The sequence below is a fragment of the Bufo gargarizans genome, chromosome 7 (genome assembly GCF_014858855.1).
Source record: "Bufo gargarizans isolate SCDJY-AF-19 chromosome 7, ASM1485885v1, whole genome shotgun sequence".
NCBI lineage: Eukaryota > Metazoa > Chordata > Amphibia > Anura > Bufonidae > Bufo > Bufo gargarizans.
In genome coordinates this window covers 63,626,080-63,646,194 of record NC_058086.1, presented here as the reverse complement: position 1 = coordinate 63,646,194, position 20,115 = coordinate 63,626,080, and the positions used below count along the sequence as shown (strand labels likewise).

The 20,115-nt window shown below is 43.8% G+C and overlaps 1 protein-coding gene across 1 annotated transcript in view; it reads left to right on the top strand.

Moving 5' to 3' along the window:
- CACNA1E (calcium voltage-gated channel subunit alpha1 E) overlaps positions 1 to 20,115 on the top strand; it is a 611,438-nt gene that overhangs the window by 456,608 nt on the left and 134,715 nt on the right. Inside the window, 1 exon segment of the mRNA XM_044301096.1 lies at positions 19,361 to 19,476. Within this exon segment, the coding sequence (XP_044157031.1) occupies positions 19,361 to 19,476 (116 nt within the window).

The window sequence follows — 20,115 nt, the reverse complement described above, 5'->3', positions numbered from 1 at the left end:
TTCAGTTTTCCAGGAACGACTAAAAGGGGTTTTCCGATCTATCCCTAAGTGTAGAAGATTATTTTGTTTAATTAGAAACATAAAAAAAAAAAACTCACCCGAACTGCCTGGATTAGGGTAGTTATTGAGGTCCTACCACCATACAAACTTAGGCTGAGTTCACACTTCAGTTATTTGGTCAGTTATTTCCATCAGTTCCATTGTGAGCCAAAACCAATAGTGAAGCCTCCTCAGAGATCTGGTATAATGGAAAGATTTGCACCTGTTCTGTGTTTTCGACCCACACCTGGTTTTGGATTATAATAACTGATAGAAATAACTGACCAAATAAATCAAGTGTGAACTTGGCTTTACCCATATGTCATGTGGATGCCCTGACACTTTCGATAAAGTTTGGGGCCCATGGTCAGTTAGTCCTGCCACTAATTTAGGGTTCTTGTCCTCTCAGTTCTTCCTTTGGAATATTTTTATTTTTCTTCTTTTCTTTCTCTTTTATTCTTCCTGGTGGACGCCTTGTGTAACCTTCCTCCTTCCCTTGTCTATTTTCTTTCTCCGAATTAAGATCCCTTTTTTTAAAGGGACACTGACAGGGCCAATAAGCATATTTAGGTATCTATATGACAGTACAGGTCTTATAAGGGGTATTAAAATCATCTAAGTATCCCCCCCCTGTCCACATTCTAAATACAGTAAACTGAAGTTTTATAACCTGCTTGAACCGTCTTCAATCTGCCCAAGGGGCGGCGTTTCACCTCCACTTATGCCCAGCCAGCCGCTCCCAACTGCCGTTTTGAAGTGCCGCCCAGCTCATCAATATTCACTTTGCTGGGCGGCTTCTGCTGTCCCCGCTCTGAAGCGCTGCACTGAACAGTGCCCGGCGCATGCGCTGGATCTTGTGAAGTCCGGTACAGTAAGCGCCGCCCAGCTCATCAATATTCACTTCGCTGGGCGGCGCTTACTGTACCGGACTTCACAAGATCTGGCGCATGCGCCGGGCACTGTTCAGCGCAGCGCTTCGGAGCGGGGACAGCAGAAGCCGCCCAGCAAAGTGAATATTGATGAGCTGGGCGGCGCTTTAAAACGGCAGTTGGGAGCGGCTGGCTGGGCATAAGTGGAGGTGAAACGCCGCCCCTTGGGCAGATTGAAGACGATTCAAGCAGGTTATAAAACTTCAGTTTACTGTATGTATAATGTGGACAGGGGGGATACTTACATGATTTTAATACCCCTTATAAGACCTGTACTGTCATATAGATACCTAAATATGCTTGTTGGGCCTGTCAGTGTCCCTTTAAGGTCCCTTTTTTCAAGTTCTTTACTTCTTTTGATGTTAAAAATGCGTGAGACTATTCGATGGAGGGACGCTATGTTGAAGTGACCTTAAGTTGCAGGTTTACACCTTTTAGTCGGCGCTTTTACATTTGATATTTTGTAAAGTTTCAAGGTTATGTGTGTGTCCATTGACCATGTGCCTTTTGTATGTTTTTACCCTTTTGTCCTTTGGATGATGTATGGTCTTACTGTTTTGTGAAATGAATTTTTATAATAAAAATAAAGGGGGGGGGGGGTGTTTCCCAAAATGTTGCTATTGATAACCTATCATCAGATCAATGGGGTTCCAACACCTGGCACCCCTGCCGATCAGCTGTTTGATTTAGCCTCCTTACAGCTTACCAAGCACAGTGCTGTCCAATGGATAGTGGCTGTGCTTGGTGTTGCGGCTGAGCCCTTTTCACTTTAATGGGATTGAGCTGAGCCTCGGTCATGTGACTGATAAATATGACGTCGTTGACCTTGGAATGGGCCACAGCGCACACTGGAACACTGCAGCCTCTTCAAACAGCTGATTGGAAGTGCCGTAAGTCGGACCCCACGATCTGATATTGATGACCTATCCCAATAAATATCAAAATCTTGGACAATCCCTTTTAATATAGCCTCCAACAATCGATACTAGAATGTGAATAGGAGAGGTTGCATCATGCTACTACCATGCACATGTTGAACCACATTTCATGAACGATACACCCTTCTATACGCTTCCCCTATAGCCCTTTATAATATATAATAGTGGGCCAGATTTAAACAATGTGTGCTGCACTTATCCCAGAATGATCAGTGGCAACCAATGTAAGGGCAGACAAAGCATTAAATGGCCATCTCTTGTAGAGTATTTTTGAATAGGTTGAAGCATACCCTCAAGTAAATGGGTCCGCCCAAAAAAAAAAAAAAACACATACGGAATCTACTTTGTATGTCTTACTGTATCCGTTCCAATTTTGTAGAACCATCTATTGAAAATGTTATGCCCAGCCCAATTTTTTCTATGTAACTACTGTATACCGTATAAGCCATACGGAAATACGGAATGGAAAAACGGAACGGAACCGGAAACACTACTGAAATATAACCGGAAAAACGGATCTGGGAAAAAGGCCCGCAAAACACTGAAAAAGACATACGGTCGTGTGAACGAGCCCTTAGCATTAGGGATTCCGTTATGGCTTTCTGTTATAACTTGGTTATAACGGAAAATAACGGAATCCATAAGATGGAAGGATGGATCCGTTATGCTGCCCATAGACTTGTATTATGATGGAATGCAAAACGGAAGCCTTTATGGGTCCCGTTATGCAAGATGGAAAACAAAGCCCTGTCGACAGGACTTTGTTTTCTGTCTTGCATGACGGGACCCGGACGGATCCTTTGTGCTTTCCCATAGACTTCTATTAGGACGGAAAGCAAACTGATTGCTTTTTAAAGGCTTCCGTTTTGCATTCTGTCTGGGCATTCCGTTATTTTCCGTTATAACAGAAAGCCATAACGGAATCCCTAACGCTAGTGTGAACCCACCCTTACTTTGGGTTTTGAGTGTTACATAATAGCCAGGTATTTTTAATAATGGAACTCAGTCATTTGAGGTAAAGAGAAAGCTTACACTTGTAAATAAATAGATTTTCATCTCAGCAATCAAGCACAGAAAGAATAACACAAATACATTATTTCTGGTGGATATATTTTGTATTGTTTGAGATCCTGTAGTGTTGAGATGCAAGCCTAGACAGTTCATTGTGTGCGTGTAGGTTGTGGAGTAGGTTTATACATGTGTTAGCCCCTTATCACAGTGTGTGTCTGGAGCTAACTGCGTCAGTTTCTCAAGAGCAGCATGCTATGCTTTAATAGGACAAGGAGCGCGGCTGGTAAGAAGCATAGGCAAATGCTGAAATTAGGATAGTAATTGACAAATATGTTAAGAAATTGCAAGATCTTCAGTATTTACTTTAATAAGGGTCTAACCCTTCGAGTACTCCTAGAACTGAGTTTTCCCTGTAGAAGCTAATTGTGGGTGAGTCTTGAGAAATCAATGTCCATCCATCGTGTTCTTGGTTTTTACTACATTTCCTGCAGTTCTTTAAAGTATTAAAGGGGTTGTCTGGGTTCAGAGCTGAACCAGGACATACTGGATAGCGCAGGGCAAGGGCTATTTTATTTGCAATAACACACTGCCGGGCGGAGACTTTCGCCCAGCAGTGTGTTGAGTGATGTCACCGGCTCTGATGGGCGGGCTTTAGCACTGCCCTAGCCATTTCAAAGGCTAGGGCAGTGCTAAAGCCCGCCTATCAGTGCCGGTGACGTCACCGGGCTCACTGCTAGGAGGAAGCCTCCGCCTGGCAGCCCTAAGGAGAACCTGATATGTCACCTGAACTCCAGAAAATGCCTTTGCCCTGCGCGATTCAGCACAGGGCAAAGGAGAGCATCAGAGCATGAACTGCTTCGATGATCAAGTTAGGGGGGCTGCCTGGGTGATAATGGGGATATGTCCGGGTTAAGCCTTGCTAGTGCAGTAAAAGCACTGATTGTCCTAAGGGAACCTGATTTAAGGGGCCAACTTATTAGATTGATAAGCAACATAAATTCACTGTAGGTCCAACATTCTATACTGATTAATTTTGTAATATACCACTCAGGTCTCAATTTGTATGATACAGATATTTATGTCCATCTCCACCCACTGCTTCGGACATTGTGGTGGCACTGACAGTATGACTGAGTGATCAATTCTCCGGAGGCTTGATAAAACAACCCGAGGGAAGACATTACAATCAACAATCGGGTGGGTGCATCGGAGAGCTTGGTTCTGCTCTACTGTTCAGCCAGTGGGCACTATTGACTCCTCTTTCTGGTGTGCTTGATTGTTGGTTCATCTTCCACTATTCCTGTGAATTACTCTCTGCCATTCTGACCTGGATTTTTCCCTGAAGCGTCTGACTTGCTATTTGCTTTCCACTCTAATGCTTGAAGCCCTTCCTGGGTATTAGACCTGGCTTTGACCCTAACTTAAGTTTTGTATCACCCCTGGCTCCGATGTTCCTCTCTGATTATCCAGCATTTACCTGTGGATTGTCTGTTTCCATTGACACTGGTTAGCTCCACCAGTCATTGTCTACTCTATAAACATAACCTGCAGCTTTGCAGCATCCAAATCCAACCCTCCTAGTGAGATTTAGAATAAATACCTGCGCTTCCCTAGTTTATGTTAACCATAGCGGCCAACTAAATGCCTGACTGTGTGAGCGCAATTTCAAACCACATAATTTCCTACAGTACCATTACTCTTATTACATGAATTACATGATATAATTGTAGCTCCCAACTGCCACCACTAGGTGGGAATTTTTAGATTTACTGTATACTGTTTTAGAACTAAGTTCCATGTAGAAACTGTATGCAGTATACTCTGGAGCTCCATCAAGTGGTGGCTGAAGTTAGCACAATGTTATCATTGTATGTTATGTAAACGCAGGAGTCACACTATATCCTGTGACTAGCAATGGCACCAAAATATACTCACCAATATAACAGGTAAGCAAATAATATGCACAATGAATGTAGAAAAAAATGAAATTAAAACCTTGCTCTGCCATATACTTTAAATACATAATTCCATGCAAAAAAACAAACAAACATTTGGTATGATTTGGCATATCCTAATATCCAGTCAGTACTATTATTGTCTCTGAGACATTTCCATACAGAATTAGACCTTGGATACTCCCAATATGCACGGCTACCAATATCTAAATACAGTTGTCATGGACACTGCTTGAAAATGTTTGAATTCACATCTCATGTGGAAATAAAAAAATAAAATGTCCTGCTTTTATATTTTACATAACCTGAAAATATAGCAAAGTATCTCACAGACTAATGTGCTGCTGATAAGTGAGATAGGAGAGTAACGTCAGTAGTGGACTATGGTTACTTCATAAGATCATAAACTGAAATGCAGAAACATTCAGATTTTGAACAGTCCTACAGAGCTCTACATATCTTCAAAGTTGTACTTTTGTAGACTTACTACTTACTACCGCATACCTCTAGATAGAGCCTGCGCTAGCCACGACAACAAGACAACTGAGCAGCATTGGATCAAGCATAGGAAATCTCATAATTGCAAACCTCAGGAGAATTGTCTTTGGAATGGCCCATAGGTAGTGTTGATCAAGCACCATAGTGCTCTGCTGTTCGGGTCAAACAACTCAGGCTGCACGGGTGCTCTACCAAGCACCCGAGCACAATGGAAGTCAATGGAAGAACCCGAGCATTAAACCAGGCACCCCCTGCTCTGAAGAGGGGAGGGTGTCTGGTTCATAGGAAAAGGTCCGAAATCGATGGTAACACCACCAAAATAGTTCTGGAACAGCATGGGGAGGATGTCTGGATGCATCTTGGACTCCCAGGTCGCTGCTGGGAATGATGTTGTCCGAGTAGTACGCCACGTTTACAGACTGACAATAATATGCACAAAACCAAAGATAAAATCGATTTTAGAGGAAAAATTGTTAGGAAATATTCTTTCCTGTATATTTACTTGTATATAAAGTGCAAGTGCTGCCAAAAATTACAAAGGAAGAAGCACTCCGATACAAACTGTATATCACATAATGGAGGGCCTCATTCATATTGTGGTATAATTGTTCAGGTAGTGGGACTGCTACACTCATAATACCTATGCACTAAGTGAAAGGGCTTCCAAAAATTACAAGGAACCGGCACTTCAATACACCCTTTATTACACATAAAGTAGTGCATCATACACCCTTGAAAAATTATGATTGATAGCCTACTGGTGACCCTCAAAAACATTAGGAGCAAGGGCCTGCTGATGACCGTCTAAAACATTACGGGCGAGGGCCTGCTGCTGAGCTGACCATCTAAAACATTAGGAGCGAGTGTCTGCTGTTGATCTGAGCATCGAAAAAATTATGGGCTAGTGCCTGCTGCTGAGCTGGCCATTGAAAAAATTATGGGCGACTACCTGCTGCTTAGCTAACCTTTGAAAAAATTATAGGTGAGGGCCTGCTGGTGAGCTGACCCTGTAAAACATTATGGTTGAGGGGGCCTGCTGGTGAGATGACCCTCAAAAAGATTATATGCGAGGGCCTGCTGGTGAGCTGACCCTCTAAAACATTATTTGTGAAGGCCTGCAGGTGAGCTGACTCGCTAAAAGATTGTAGGTGAGGGCCTGCTGCTGAGCTGACCCTCTAGAACATTATATGCGAGGGCCTGCTGGTGAGCTGACTCGCTAAAAGATTGTAGGTGAGGTTCTGCTGGTGAGCTGACCCTCTAAAACATTACATGGGAGGGCCTGCAGGTGAGCTGACCCTCTAAAAGATTGTAGGTGAGGGCCTGCTGGTGAGCTGACCCTCTAAAACATTATATGTGAGGGCCTGCAGGTGAGCTGACTCGCTAAAAGATTGTAGGTGAGTGCCTGCTGGTGAGCTGATCCTCTAAAACATTATATGTGAGGGCCTGCAGGTGAGCTGACTCGCTAAAAGATTGTAGGTGAGGGCCTGCTGGTGAGCTGACCCTCTTAAAAATTATATGTTGTCAGATGGAAATTTTTGGAGCAATTTTTCCACAAGGACCTTCTGATATTGCACCATTTTGCTCGTCCTCTCGACAAGAGGAATGAGCTACTGTATGAGAAGTTCTCTTTGTAGCGGGGGTCAAGAAGGGTGAACAACTAGTAATCGGTAAAACGTGTGGGTCACGGGAAAGGCAGCCTAAAATAAAGTCAACAATGTGTGCCAGAGTCCCAACAGGCAAGATTTTGCTGTCATCATCAGGAGGATGACTCTCAATCTCCTCATGCTCTTCCTCCTTTTCTGCCATCCACGCTGAACAGATGGAATGGATGGTACTACCCTCTGTAGCGGAGGCAACTGTCTCCTGCTCCTCCTCATCATCATCCAATTTGCGCTGAGAAGACGAACTAAGGGTGGTCTGGCTATTACCATATGTAATGTCTTCCCCCATTTCCACCTCTTCCACATGCAAAGCGTCAGCCTTAATTGTGAGCAGCGAGCGTTTCAGTAGACACAGAAGTGGGATGGTGACGCTGATAATAGCGTTATCGCCGCTCAGCATCTGTGTTGATTCCTCAAAGTTTCTTAAAACCTCACAGAGGTCAGACATCCATGCCCACTCCTTGCTTGTGAAGAGCAGAAGCTGAATGGAAAGGTGACAACCATGTTGCAGCTGGTATTCCACTACTGCCCTCTGCTGCTCACAAAGCCTGGCCAACATGTGAAACGCTAAGTTCCAGCCCGTGCTCGCGTCGCACAACAGTCAGTGAGCTGGCAATTGTAAGTGCTACTGCAGTGTTGACAGACCGGCAAAAGCTGTCGATGACTTGTGGAAATGGGCACACACGTGACGCACCTTCACCAGTAGCTCAGGCAAATTGGGGTAGGTTATGAGAAACCGCTGAAACACTAAGTTGAAGACGTGGGCTAGGCATGGGATGTGTGTGAGCTTGCCGAGCTCCAAAGCCGCCACCAAGTTACGGCCATTATCAGACACAACCATGCCTGGTTGTAGGTTGTGTGGCGAGAGCCACAGCTCAATCTGGTCTCTTATCCCCTGCCACAGCTCTGCGGCGGTGTGCTGTTTGTCACCTAAGCAGATCAGCTTAAGCACGGCCTGTTGACTCTTCTCCACTGCTGTGCTATACTGCTTCTAGCTACTGACTGATGGCTGACTGGTACTGCAAGAGGATAATTCTGAGGTGGAAGTGGAGGAGGAGGCGGAGAAGAAGTGGGGGTTGGAGCCACTAACATAGGTGGTGGTGGAAACCCTGATGGAATTAGGGACTGCAATCCTTGGCGTCGGCAGCACCTGTGCTATCCTGGGGCACGACTTGCTCCCGGCCTCCACAACGTTCACCCAGTCTGCAGTCAGGGAAATGGCCGAAAGCACTTGTCCATGCGTAAGGTAGGCACGGCACACCATGAAAAATAGTGGCGGCTGGGGACTGCGTAACAAGGGACAGACGCTGACATCAGGCTGCAGAAAGCCTCAGTGTCTACAAGCCTAAATGGCAACATTTCCAGGGCCGGTAATTTGGAAAGTTGCGCATTTAGTGCTATGGCCTATTAGTGGGTGGCTAGGTATTTGCGCTTGCGTTCAAATGCCTGAGTAAGGACATTTGTACGCTGCGCTGGGACACAGAAGTGGATGTGGTCGCTGATGGTGCTTGAGAAGGTACAGGTGCAGGGCGGTAGGCATCCGGCCCTGCGCCTTCGAAAGGGGAATGGCCAGAACATAACACAGGGGAAGAGTAGGCAGTGGTGTGACCCGCAGACACAGATTGTGGACCCAGGCGTTCGGCCCACCTAATACGGTGCTTTGATTCCATGTGGCGGATCATGCTGGTGGTGGTGAGGTTGCTAATGTTCACGCCCCCTGCTCATTTTTGTATGGCACAGGTTGCAAATTGCAATTCTTTTGTCGTCCGCACTTTCCTCAAAAAAGCGCCAGACTGTGGAACACCTATCCCTTGGCAAGGGAGATTTCCGCAAGGGTGTGCTCCGGGAAACAGTTGCGGGCCTGTTTGGTGTGGCCCGCCTTCTCCCTTTTGCCACCCACTGCCTCTTCCAGCCTGTTGCGGTGCTGCGGATCCCTCCCGCTTTGTACTGCTGTCCTCGCTTGGCTTGCCACCTTCCCAGGTTGGGTCAGTGACTTCATCGTCCAGCACCTCCTCTCCCACTTCCTCACTCTGGTCATCCTCCTGACTTGTTGACCTAACAACAACCTCAGTTATTGACAACTGTGTCTCATCCTCATCATCAACCTCGTGAAACACTAATTACCGTTCCCCACCATCATCTTCTTGTGACTGTGGATGCTCAAGAGTTTGGGAATCAGGGCACAAGATCTCATGTCCCTCTTCAAGCTGGCTTGTCAAGAGGCCCAAATGACGGAATGGTGCTGAAAAGAGCTCTTCGGAATATCCGAGTGTGGGATCACTTGTTTGGCAAGACTCTCCATGGTGGGAGGAAGGAGGATCAGGGTGAGGATTGTGCTGACCAGACTCTTGGCTACTGAGACTGGATTTTGTGGAAGACAGGGTGGTTCTTAACCGATTGGAAGCATTATCTGCTGCGATCCAACTGACTACCTGGTCGCACTCGTCTGACTTCGAGAGCGTTGTCCTGCGCCGCCCTGCAAACTGGGACATGAAGTTAGGTATCGTGGATAATTGTTTTTCTTGTGCTCTGGCAGCAGGCACAGTTTCAATGTGCCCAGGGCCACGGCCTCTGCGTGCACCATCAGCATCACGGTCACTTCCCTATCCCTTACTGCTTGCCTTCTTCATATTAAATGTTATATATGCTTTAAAGTATGTCACACGTACAGTAGCGTAGGATTTGTAAGTGTGTGCGCTAAAAAATGAAAAAAGGTATTTGGGATGTGGAAACGTCACACAGGAGATATACCGCAGATAATGTCGCTGATGTCAGCAACGGCTAATATAAAGTTACAGGGAATGTCACAGGTATTTTGGATGTGGAAACGTTACACAGGAGAAATACTGCAGATAATGTCGCTGATGTCATCAGCGGCTAATAAAAAATGACAGGGAATGTCACAGGTATTGGGGATGTGGAAACGTTACACGGGAGATGTACCCCAGGTAATGTCCCTGTCCGCAGCGGACACCGTCTACGGAAAAAGTACACTGAATGTAACAGATTTTTTTTGTATGTGCACACGTTACACAGGAGATGTAGTGCAAATAATGTCGCTGTCTGCAGCGGCCTAACTATTGCACGCTATTTAGCGCAGGATGTGCTAAAAATAGATATTGCTGCCACACACAATAGTGGGGTTTCTGTTTCTTTATCACTCTAGATTACTATACTCAACTATCATACGAGAGCGCGTTTGTTTGTTTGCGTGTGTTTTTTAATATACTTGGTGTACCCTGTACCTCCTGGCGCTCTGTCACAAGGGTTGTATACAGCGGGCACCTTTTTCTATCTGTCTGTGTATGTGTTAGTTATCCATTGGTGGGCCACTCTGATACTAGCTTTTCACCACCTGTCACCATTCCAAGGTTAGACAGGAGGCGAAGCTAGGCTCGAGGACAGGGAGTCCCCACCACTAGGGGACGTCCCTGGGCAGGGTAGCAGTTTTAGGGACACCTTCCCCCACCCATCATTTAGCTCACCCAGCCAAGTGTGGGCCCACCCGGGTAACTATATAGGTTAGTTCTTTATTCTCAATAAACTTTAGCTATCTTTTTGTATAATAGGGTTTCATTGCTGGACTTGCCACACACAATAGTCCTTAATAGGACTTTTGGGTCTGTATATTGCACGCTATTTAGCGCAGGATGTGCTAAAAATATATATTGCTGCTGCCACACACAACAATAGTCATTAAAAGGACTTTTGGTTCTCTGACAAATTTTTCAACTTAACCACCTCAGCCCCCCTAGCTTAAACACCCTTAATGACCAGACCACTTTTTACAATTCTGCACTACACTAATTTCACAGTTTATTGCTCGGTCATACAACTTACCACCCAAATGAATTTTACCTCCCTTTTCTTCTCACTAATAGAGCTTTTATTTGGTGGTATTTATTTGCTGATGACATATTTACTTTTTTTGTTATTAATCGAAATTTACAGATTTTTTGGCCAAAAAATGTCATTTTTCACTTTCAGTTGTAAAATTTTTCAAATAAAACTACATTTCTATATAAATTTTTCTCTAAATTTATTGTTCTACATGTCTTTGATAAAAAAAATGCAATAAGTGTATATTTATTGGTTTGCGCAAAAGTTATAGCGTTTACAAACTATGGTACAAAAATGTTAATTTCCGCATTTTGAAGCAGCTCTGACTTTCTGAGCACCTGCCATATTTACTGAGGTTCTACAATGCCCAGACAGTAGAAACACCCCACAAATGACCCCATTTCGGAAAGTAGACACCCTAAGGTATTCGCTGATGGGCATAGTGAGTTCATAGAAGTTTTTATTTTTTGTCACAAGTTAGCGGAAAATGATGAAATATCTCTGTCAAATGACAACTTTGTATAAAAAATGGGAAAAGTTGTCTTTTACAGAGATATTTCTCTCACCCAGCATGGGTATATGTAAAAATACACCCCAAAACACATTGCCCTACTTCTTCTGAGTACGGCGATACCACATGTGTGACACTTTTTTGCAGCCTAGGTGCGCAAAGGGGCCCAAATTCCAATGAGTACTTTCAGGATTTCACAGGGCATTTTTACGCATTTGGATTCCAAACTACTTCTCACGCTTTAGGGCCCCTAAAATTCAAGGGCAGTGTAAATACCCCACAAGTGACCCCATTTTGGAAAGAAGACACCCCAAGGTATTCCGTGAGCGGTATGGTGAGTTCATGTAAAATTTTATTTTTTGTCACAAGTTAGTGGAATATGAGACTTTGTAAGAAAAAAAAAGAAAAAAAGAAAAAATTATCATTTCCGCTAACTTGTGACAAAAAATAAAAACTTCCATGAACTCACTATGCCCATCAGCGAATACCTTAGGGTGTCTACTTTACGAAATGGGGTCATTTGTGGGGTGTTTCTACTGTCTGGGCATTGTAGAACCTCAGGAAACATGACAGGTGCTCAGAAAGTCAGAGCTGCTTCAAAATGCGGAAATTTTAATTTTTGTACCATAGTTTGTAAACGCTATAACTTTTGCGCAAACCAATAAATATACACTTATTGCATTTTTTTATCAAAGACATGTAGAACAATAAATTTAGAGAAAAATTGATATAGAAATGTAGTTTTATTTGAAAAATTTTACAACAGAAAGTAAAAAATGTCATTTTTTCGCAATAAATTAGGTCAATTTCGATTAATAACAAAAAAAGTAAAAATGTCAGCAGCAATGAAATACCACCAAATGAAAGCTCTATTAGTGAGAAGAAAAGGAGGTAAAATTCATTTGGGTGGTAAGTTGTATGACCGAGCAATAAACCGTGAAAGTAGTGTAGTGCAGAATTGTAAAAAGTGGTCTGGTCATTAAGGGTGTTTAAACTAGGGGAGCTGAGGTGGACCTATTCAATTGTATGGGGGCAGTCTGTCGGTGAAAAACGGACAAGATAGAGCATGTTTTATTTTTTTACGTCCGTTTTTTAATGAAACTCAAAAAAACTGCTGTGTGAATAACCCCATAGACTATCATTGGTCTTAAAACGGACGTGTGATGGCCCTTTAAAAAAATGTACATTTTTCGTGTGCATGTAGCCTAACAAAACCAATATTTATAAAAAAATAAATAAATAAATGTTGGTAATAAGTTTACCAGATAAGGGAATAAATGAGCTGAAAGATAGTGACCCCCTCTTACCGTATGTAAAAATTGAATGCACTGTTTCCCATTATAGTTACTGATATTACGAGGTTTAGGAGTATTAAAAAAATAAGGTGAAGGTCTTTCTAACCGGAGGCCTCCTTTTCCGATGTTTATGGGTTGTACGCTAATTTTTGCACGCTATCTGTCTGTTGTTGTGATGCAGCCCTATTGTCTCGTACATGTGCCTGGTGGTATACTGAGCGGAGCCCTTGTATCTAGAATTTGCTTATCCCAGTTTTCTGCATTTCGCTTGGTTTCCATGGCAACACCAAAAGTTCCAGAATGTGTAAACAGCTTATTGTTCGTGCTGCATTAATAGGTTTGGGTGGGGGAGGAGGACTCATGTTTGATGGGTTAGTGCTAACTAGACATTGGTTGGCACCCTTGAATATCTGCAGTGCCCATAGAGAATACAGTAGAATATCAACATTTTGCTTAGTCGTGTTTTGTCCACAATATTTGGAATATTCCAGTCTGATTGTAGCTCTGTTCCTGGCTTAGCAGCCAGTCATGAATTACAAAGCTTTGTGTAAATGCAGATTTTGTGAAAGCAGCTTTTCTTCATGCTATTGAATATGTAGATGTACTGTCATCAAACATACATATTGTACTGTCATCAAACATACATGTTGTACAGCCATCAAACATACATTTAGTCCAGTGTGATGTATACTTATTTCTTTTAAATAAATCTCTATGAAAAAAACTGAAGGCTACGTACTAGTGATGAGCGAATTATTCAAAAGTTCGATTCGGTGGCTTTGCTGAATTACTTTGTCACGAAGCGCATTTCTTTATAAGTATTGGGTGGGCCGCTCCCCGTCATTGTACCCATCAGATGCCGCAATCATGTATGATCTGATCTAAATCTATATATATATAAAGAAGGACATATATATGTATGTATGTATATATATGTGTATGTTCCGCGATCACTCAAAAACGCAACCATCGATTTCAGCGAAACTTGGTATACACATCCCTTGCTACCCGGAAAGAAATCTTGTGGGGGTCGCAGCTCTCTAGGACGTACCGTTTCTGAGAAATTCACAAAAATGACCTGCATTAGCCAATACAAGCTTGCAAGTCTTTCAGTTCATATCCCAACTTCCATACACACGGTCACATGTCCCTTATCAGCCAATAGAAGCTTGCAGGCCCTTAGTCTACACATACACACAGGGTTTTTTTTTTCACTGCTGTAAGTCAGCTTTAGGCTAGGGCTGCATGACACATAGGGCACAACTACGCTGCTACATGCATCCATATTGGATGAATTTTTTGCGACTGTCATGTCGCAGTGCGACACCATAGCCTGTCATTATAAAAATAGTTGCGCGATGTTGGTATGACAAAATGTTGCGCGACACATGTCGTCATGTAACCCTAGACTTAAAGATGCAGGGCGCTGTGGAGGTCACTGTTAATGGGGCAGGGGCCACTATTAAAGGGGAAGTCCGCTGTGGAGGTCACTGTTAAAGGAGCGGGCACTGTGGAGTTTACTGTTAGGGGGGCAGGGGCCACTATTGAAGAGGCAAATGCTGTGGAGGTCACTGTTAAAGGGGTGAGCACTGTGGAGGTCACTGTTAAAGGGACGAGCACTGTGGGGGTCACTGTTACAGGGGCGTTCAGGCCGCTGTGGAGGTCACTGTTAAAGGGGCGGGCACTGTGGACGTCACTGTTAAAGGGGCGGGCATTTTGGAGGTCACTGTTAAAGAGGCGTTCACTGTGGAGGTCACTGTTAAGGGGGCAGGCCGCTGTGGAGGTCACTGTTAAAGGGGCAGGCACTGTGTAGGTCACTGTTAAAGGGGCGGGCACTGTGGAGGTCACTGTTAAAGGGGTGGGCACTGTGGAGGTCACTGTTAAGGGGGTGTGCACTATGGAGGTCACTGTTAAGGAGGTTGGCACTGTGGAAGTCACTGTTAAAGGTGTGGGATTTGTGGAGGTCACTGTTAAGGGGGCAGGCACTGTGGAGGTCACTTTTAAGGGGGCGTGCACCGTGGAGGTCACTGTTAATGGGGCGAGCACTGTGGAGGTCACTGTTAAGGGGGCGGGCACTGTGTAGGTCACTGTTAAGGGGGCGGGTACTGTGAAGGTTACTGTTAAGGGGGCGGGAACTAGGGAGGTCACTGTTAAAGGGGCGGGCATTATGGAGGTCACTGTGAAAGGGGCATGCACTGTGGAGGTCACTGTTAAGGGGGTGGGCACTGTGGAGGTCAGTTTTTAAGGGGGCATGCACTGTGGAGGTCACTGTTAAGGGGAAGGCCGCTGTGTAGGTCACTGTTAAGGGGGCGGGTACTGTGAAGGTCACTGTTAAAGGGGTGAGCACTATGGAGGTCAGTGTTAAAAGGTCGGGCACTGTGGAGGTCACTGTTAAGGGAAGCTCACTGTAGAGGTCATTGTTAAGGGGGTGGGCACTGTGGACGTCAGTGTTAAAAGGGCAGGCACTGTCGAGGTCACTGTTAAGGGGGTGGGCACTATGGAGGTCACTGTAAAAGGGGCAGGCATTGTGGAGGTCACTGGTAAGGGGCAGGCACTGTGGAGGTCACTTTTAAGGGGGTGTGCACTGTGGAGGTCACTGTTAATGAGGCGAGCACTGTGGAGGTCACTGTTAAGGGGGCGGGCACTGTGTAGGTCACTGTTAAGGGGGCGGGTACTGTGGAGGTTACTGTTAAGGGGGCGGGCACTATGTAGGTCACTGTTAAAGGGGCGAGCATTATGGAGGTCACTGTTAAAGGGGCATGCACTGTGGAGGTCACTGTTAAGGGGGTGGGCACTGTGGAGGTCACTGTTAGGGGGCAGGCCTCTGTGGAGGTCACTGTTAAGGGGGCAGGTACTGTGGAGGTCACTGTTAAAGGGATGGGCACTGTGGAGGTCAGTGTTAAAAGGTTGGGCACTGTGGAGATCACTGTTGAGGGGGTGGACACTGTGGAGGTCACTGTTAAGGGAAGCTCACTGTAGAGGTCATTGTTAAGGGGGTGGGCACTGTGGACGTCAGTGTTAAAAGGGCAGGCACTGTAGAGGTCACTGTTAAGAAGGCGGACAATGTGGGGGTCACTGTTAAAGGGGCGGGCACTGTGGGGGTCACTGTTAAAGGGGCGTGCACTGTGGAGGTCACTGTTATGGGGGATACTGTCGATATCTTTTTAACAACACACAGAAACATTAAATGAAATAGATGAAATATACCCGTGCAAAGCCAGGTCCTTCTACTAGTCTGATATAAAAAAAGAGTGTAAAATGTAAAAAATAGCAAAAAATCATACTTACCTGATCAATTTGCTTGCAAAGAGCCAGCCTCCGCCATCTCGCTTCAAGATCTGGCACAAAATCTCGCGTGGCCTGTGATGACGTCATACGTCACCGTGCTCAGGATTTCGGCCGAGATCTCCAAGCAAGATGGCGGCGGCTGGCCTATCACGAGCAAATGGATCAGAGAAGTATGATTTTTTTGTTGTTATTTTTACACTATTTCAGGTTAAAGCACCAGGAGATTCGGCTTTGCGGCGAATCAAATTTCTCCTGAAATTCTGATCGAATTCATGGACTTTAATTCGCTACTATGTATCTTTCTAGAAATAGGTTGATTTTCCACCATCACCCAAAATATTATTTTTGGACCCAACAATGCAAGGCTTTATGGGCTTCTGCCTACTTACCTGTCTAGTTTAGGCTGTTTATATCATCATCAGCACCTCGATGAATGGTTTCTTCAATAGTTTCTTCAAACAGACGACACCCCTCCATACAGATGTCAAGAGATTGTCATGGTCAAGAGAAATCCTGTGTCACAGAATGTAACATGATTAACAAAAAAAATCTTATATGCAACTAACCCTACATTTAAAAAAATGTGTATCCAGCGTACGACCAGATTTGCACCACACAAAATAAAATGTATGTCAATAATTGCCTGATGTTAGTTACTTAAAGGGGTTTTCCAGTTTGCAGTAACATCCTTTAAAATATTCATTTATGAAGGTAGCTGTATTTATTTTACCTTAATTGCTCCAGTCCTGTCTTCCATTCTGGGCTGTGGTCACATGACTCTGTCCATGCAGCTCGTTCCTATTTCCTGTGATGTTATTTCCATGGGTGGGGCAGTGTTAGGGGAGTATCCATGTGACTTGCTGGGTGGGAGGAGCTATAAAGTAACGGGTTGTTGTTAGAGGCAGTGCTAGAGCTGTGGCAGAGGAAGGAGAAGTGCATCATGGTATCGGTTGGATAAAGCAACAGGAAGTGTTACATAGGGTTTGGTTTACACGGTGAAAGAGGTCAGGAGAGTCCAAATTCAAAAAAAGCATGAGGAATATGTACAGGAAGTAAGAAACTCCATGAGCATACAGACGTGGACAAAATTGTTGGTACCCTTTGGTCAATGAAAGAAAAAGTCACAATGGTCACAGAAATAACTTTAATCTGACAAAAGTAATAATAAATTAAAATTCTATAAATGTTAACCAATGAAAGTCAGACATTGTTTTTCAACCATGCTTCAACAGAATTATGTAAAAAAATAAACTCATGAAACAGGCATGGACAAAAATGATGGTACCCCTAACTTAATATTTTGTTGCGCAACCTTTTGAGGCAATCACTGCAATCAAACGCTTCCTGTAACTGTCAATGAGACATCTGCACCTCTCAGCAGGTATTTTGGCCCACTCCTCATGAGCAAACTGCTCCAGTTGTGTCCGGTTTGAAGGGTGCCTTTTCCAGACTGCATGTTTCAGCTCCTTCCAAAGATGCTCAATAGGATTGAGGTCAGGGCTCATAGAAGGCCACTTTAGAATAGTCCAATTTTTTCCTCTTAGCCATTCTTGGGTGTTTTTAGCGGTGTGTTTTGGGTCATTGTCCTGTTGCAAGACCCATGACCTGCGACTGAGACCAAGCTTTCTGACACTGGCTAGTACATTTCTCTCTAGAATTCCTTGATAGTCTTGAGATTTCATTGTACCCTGCACAGATTCAAGACACCCTGTGCCAGACGCAGCAAAGCAGCCCCAGAACATAACAGAGCCTCCTCCATGTTTCACAGTAGGGACAGTGTTCTTTTCTTGATATGCTTCATTTTTTCGTCTGTGAACATACAGCTGATGTGCCTTGGCAAAAACTTCGATTTTTGTCTCATCTGTCCACAGGACATTCTCCCAGAAGCTTTGTGGCTTGTCAACATGTAGTTTGGCATATTCCAGTCTTGCTTTTTTATGATTCGTTTTCAACAATGGTGTCCTCCTTGGTCGTCTCCCATGTAGTCCACTTTGGCTCAAACAACGACGGATGGTGCGATCTGACACTGATGTTCCTTGAGCATGAAGTTCACCTTGAATCTCTTTAGAAGTCTTTCTAGGCTCTTTTGTTACCATTCGGATTATCCGTCTCTTAGATTTGTCATCAATTTTCCTCCTGCGGCCACGTCCAGGGAGGTTGGCTACAGTCCCATGGATCTTAAACTTATGAATAATATGTGCAACTGTACTCACAGGAACATCTAGTTGCTTGGAGATGGTCTTATAGCCTTTACCTTTAACATGCTTGTCTATAATTTTCTTTCTGATCTCTTGAGACAGCTCTTTCCTTTGCTTCCTCTGGTCCATGTCGAGTGTGGTACACACCATATCACCAAACAACACAGTGATTACCTGGAGCCATATATATAGGCCCAATGGCTGATTACAAGGTTGTAGACACCTGTGATGCTAATTAGTGGACACACCTTGAATTAACATGTCCCTTTGGTCACATTATGTTCTGTGTTTTCTAGGGGTACCATCATTTTTGTCCATGCCTGTTTCATGAGTTTATTTTTTTACATAATTCTGTTGAAGCATGGTTGAAAAACAATGTCTGACTTTCATTGGTTAACATTTATAGAATTTTAATTTATTATTACTTTTGTCAGATTAAAGTTATTTCTGTGACCATTGTGACTTTTTCTTTCATTGACCAAAGGGTACCAACAATTTTGTCCACGTCTGTATCTTTTAAAAGTACAGAAATCTCAGAATAAGCATCTTTAATTTAATCAGCTCATAATAAAGGACAGCTACAAAGAAAAAGCCTAGCACAGTAAAATTTCAGATTTACACCACCATAGCTCTTATTCAAGAAATTAAAGGACTGGCGCTTCATTGTGTCTCCTCTCTTTTCTGGTGTAATCATTGGCCGTTACTCTTCACATAAGCCCCATTATCTTGATTGCCAACACTGCGGTTGAGAAGAGGAGCTCTGGGGTTCCATGTAGTTAGCAGGGTAGATGAGGCTAACCAGAGTTTTGGTCCTCTCTCCACATACTACAAAGGAGTTGATATCCTTTTTTTGTTAGCCACTAGCTAGCATCAGATTGGGGTTCCTGGCACACCAGATGAAATAATTATGAAGGCCCAACATCCATATTATTAATAAAGTTTGATAGATTTTTAATCAAAGAAATTTACCCTATTGGCAGGTCAGTGGCTGCAAAGGCAGCCAAATGGGTCTTTTTCTCCAAGATCTTTAGGGTCCATTATGGTATTAGAGCCTGGGTACACCAGAGGATGCTCTGGTACTTTGGTGGGCCAGTCCGACTACCACTAGATTCTCAATACTGCTGGTTAATGCTGCATTTATGTCATTGTTGGGATTCTTTCACACCTATATATCAATTATGTCTCATCTTACTACAGTGAATTTGCCAAAGAGAGAGAGCGTGTGGAGAACCGACGGGCTTTCATGAAGTTGCGCAGGCAGCAACAGATTGAGAGGGAACTGAATGGGTATCGGGCTTGGATAGATAAAGCTGGTGAGTGAAATATGGCAAAAAAACATATGTCCAAGCCTACTTTTCTAATGGTCTTTTGGGGTCTCAATTTATAGTAAAGGTTTTTTGATGAGCAGTAGCAATTTAGTAGTATTTTTATGTCGAGTGAGATCTATGACCAACTGATCAGACTGCTGCTGCTAGGGTTGATATGTTACACACACTTTATAGAATTGATGCATATGTGTAAAATATTAAACCACTCCCCAAACTGAATATTGGAAAATATGCATTAAATGGATGGCAGCTGCTTTATAAATATGAACACATACTAGTCCCATTTTCAACATATAGGTACACCATATGTACCACATGTGCCCAATGTTCTTGCTTGAAGAACAAACTTGAGATATTATTCCAGATGATGTTGACTGTACTTTAGGCTAGGTGTACGTATCCTGATTCCAGCCAAGTTTCCTGGTCCGACCATGGGATTATTAACACAAACTCATAGCATCATAGGGATCTATGATACTGTGAGTTTAGGTCACTAAATCTGTCTGGAGTACGGACTTTAGAATCAAAGTGTGTGAACCATGCCTTACTGTCCTAGTGATCCTTCAACTAGTGTTCATGGTAAACATATTCGCTCCTGACATTACTTGCATTATTTTTAAAATT